At 44.1% G+C, this 2,863-nt stretch overlaps 1 protein-coding gene across 2 annotated transcripts in view; it reads left to right on the top strand.

The window, feature by feature from the left end:
- The window catches only part of WWC2 (WW and C2 domain containing 2), a 130,484-nt gene that overhangs the window by 73,212 nt on the left and 54,409 nt on the right, over window positions 1-2,863 (top strand). For both annotated transcript variants that reach the window (XM_023514905.1, XM_003792793.3), the window contains exon 6: window positions 1,200-1,329. In XM_023514905.1, the coding sequence (XP_023370673.1) occupies window positions 1,200-1,329 (130 nt within the window). The remainder of the gene's footprint in view (window positions 1-1,199; window positions 1,330-2,863) is intronic.

The following is a 2,863-nucleotide window of genomic DNA, read 5'->3' as shown; positions in this document are numbered from 1 at the left end:
CTGAGGAAAGCCAGGAGGGTGGCCAGGAAGAGAATGTGAAATTGGTTTTTAAAAAGAATTGGGTGATTCGGTTTGGGCCCTTCAGGCACTAAGACTGAGGTTATAGGAAATCCTCCAACATGAGCTGTGAAGGCATTTGGTAAGCAGGTCTGTGGGGATGATCAATTAGCTGGTGGAAAAGGCCTTTACTCAATAGGAGTTGATCAATGATAAATGGCCTGCCTTATTCCTAAATGTGTGCTCATTCAGCAAGGCAAGCAATTTTATCTCCACTCATAGCTTTCATAAAAATAGAATAAATACTTTTTTAGGTATTTTAAAAGAAATAAGAAGTAACTACACAATCCAAACAGTAGGATACTCACAGGTGTAAATAATGATTCATTTACTAGCCATTTATTCACTTGTTTGTTTATTTATTTTTTGGTGACAGTCATACTCTTCATGCTGGGTAGAGTACGGTAGTGTCATAGCTCACAGCAACTTCAAACTCTTAGGCTTGAGCAATCCTCCTGCCTCAACCTCCTGAGTAGCTGGGACTACAGGTCCCCGACACCATACCTGGCTAGTTTTTCTATTTTTAGTAGAGATTCGATCTGGTCCGGAACTCCTGGCTCAAGCAATCTTCCCGCCTCGGCCTCCCAGAGTGCTGGGATTACAGGTGTGAGCCACGACACCTGGCCCTAGCCATTTATTTATTAAAGGCCGGCCAGCTGCCAGCCTAACCTAGGTTCAGCACAGATATTACAGCAAAACCTGCAAAATTAACTGCCAGCTTTTATTGGCATTTCTGTTCTTCTGGTAAAGCATCTGGCCACGTCCTTTTCTTTTCTTAGGGTGGAGATCTGGGTCAGCCCTCAATGAGGTTTGGGTTCAGCCAGCAGTGGAATCACCTAGACAGACTGAAGACAAAAAGACATGTTTTTATTTGAGCCTAAAAGTGATCAGAAATGGACTGGGTATGAAGTGGGTAGAAGTCTCAGCTAGATGGGATTAAAAGAGAAAGGAAGAGAAACGATCAGCCCGAAAAGACAACCGCTGGTGTGGGAATCAGGGAGTAAAATAATCAGCCACCTAGGACCATCCAAAAACCAATTACTACTGTCTGTATAACCTGTTCTCTGCCATTCTTTGATAAATATGTTCAGGTTCTAGAACCTGCTTTTTTTTTTCTTCCCTTCCTCTCGTTCGTTTAACAGGATTGATAAAAAGATGTCCGGAGGCCAAAGTGGGTATGAACTTAGTGAAGCCAAAGCCATTCTCACGGAACTGAAATCTATCAGAAAGGCTATTAGCTCAGGAGAGAAAGAGAAACAAGACCTGATGCAGGTATGTCATGGAACATTTCACCAACTCCTACGTGAACCTTCGGAGGTGCCAGACCCTCTCTCCTTCAGAGTCCAGCTGACCCCGTCCCACCTCTGCCCGCTCCGTCCCACCTCTGCCCCCTCCGTGCAGAATTGGGGCCCCTAGGAGACTGTTACAGACACCAAGGCAACCTGCCTGCCTTAGAGGGGAACAGATTGGCTCCACCCTTCTGATCCGCTTAACAGAAGGCAGCCTTTGGATATCCTTTGAGATATCCAGTGGATCCTGGAGCCCATATGAGGAGATTGGCATCTTGGTACACCTTGAAATTCACTAAATACTTCATGTGGTCTGAATGGAGTTGAAACACATTCTTCTTAGTAAAGTATCACAAGAATGGAAAAGCAAGTCTCCAATGTACTCAATACTAATATGAAGCCTGTAGATCTAATATATGCCCGCATAGGAGAAAAACGCAATTCAGTTCAAGTTGGGGGGAGGCAGAACAAGGAGGGGAAATGGAGGAGGCAGAGGGGCTGGTGAACTTTCACATATGGGCACAACGTAAGGGCACAGGGCACAGGGCACAGCTCCTGGGTGCAGGGCAGCTACAACAGGGACTCTACCTAACAAATGCAAACTTTGTAACCTAATTGTTTATACCCTTACATTAATCTGAAATTCAGAAAAAAAACTTCATGTGGGACCCAGATACAGAGAGTTCACTAAACCAGTGATTCTCAGCTCAGGGTACATAAAAGGCGCATCACCCCCATCAGCAGGTAGAGGGTACGCCTGTTGGGGGTGAGGCTTAGGAAAGCAGATTCTGATTTTAGATATTTGGGGTTCTTTGGGAAAATATTAGAACCAGTAGTAATTTTCACATTCTTAATAGGACACCTACATTGAAATATAATACTGCAGTATTTAAACCAGTACTGCATATTGGTTTTCAAAATGTTGGGGAATTATGAAATAACTTGCAAGAAAACTAATAGAAAAGACAGCAGTGATAAGAGCCAATACTTAGGAGCACTGACTTTGTACCGTACACTCGCTGCTGTGCATATAAATCATTGACTTCTCACAACCACCCTTAATAAGTGACGCGGTTATAGAGGAGGTTGTAGCCCAAAAAAAGTAAAGTACTTCAAGTCTTACAACTGGTAAGCAGCAAGAGTAGGGTTCAAACCCAGCAAGACTTTTTTTTTTTTTAAGTTTTTAAAAAAAACATTAATAGAGGTGGGTGCCATGGCTCACACCTGTAATTCCAACACTCGAGGTGGGTGGATCACTTGAGCTCAGGAGTTGGAGAATCACCTGAGAAAGAGTGAGAGACCCCATCTCCACTAAAAATAGAAAAACTAGCAGAGTGTGGTAGTGGGCACCTGTGGTCCCAGCTCGGCGGGAAGCTGAGGCAGGAGGATCATGTGAGCCCAGGTGTTTGAGGTTGCTGTGAGCTATAATGCCACAGCACTCTACCCATGGTGACAGAGTGAAACTGTCTCAAAAAAGAAAAGAAAAAAGTTTCTGGCTCGGCGCCTATACCTCAACC

Source organism: Otolemur garnettii, unplaced genomic scaffold (assembly GCF_000181295.1).
Source record: "Otolemur garnettii isolate 467f Iridium unplaced genomic scaffold, OtoGar3 scaffold00061, whole genome shotgun sequence".
Lineage (NCBI taxonomy): Eukaryota > Metazoa > Chordata > Mammalia > Primates > Galagidae > Otolemur > Otolemur garnettii.
Note: the sequence above shows the minus strand (reverse complement) of the source record. Positions and strands in the feature narration are given on the sequence as shown.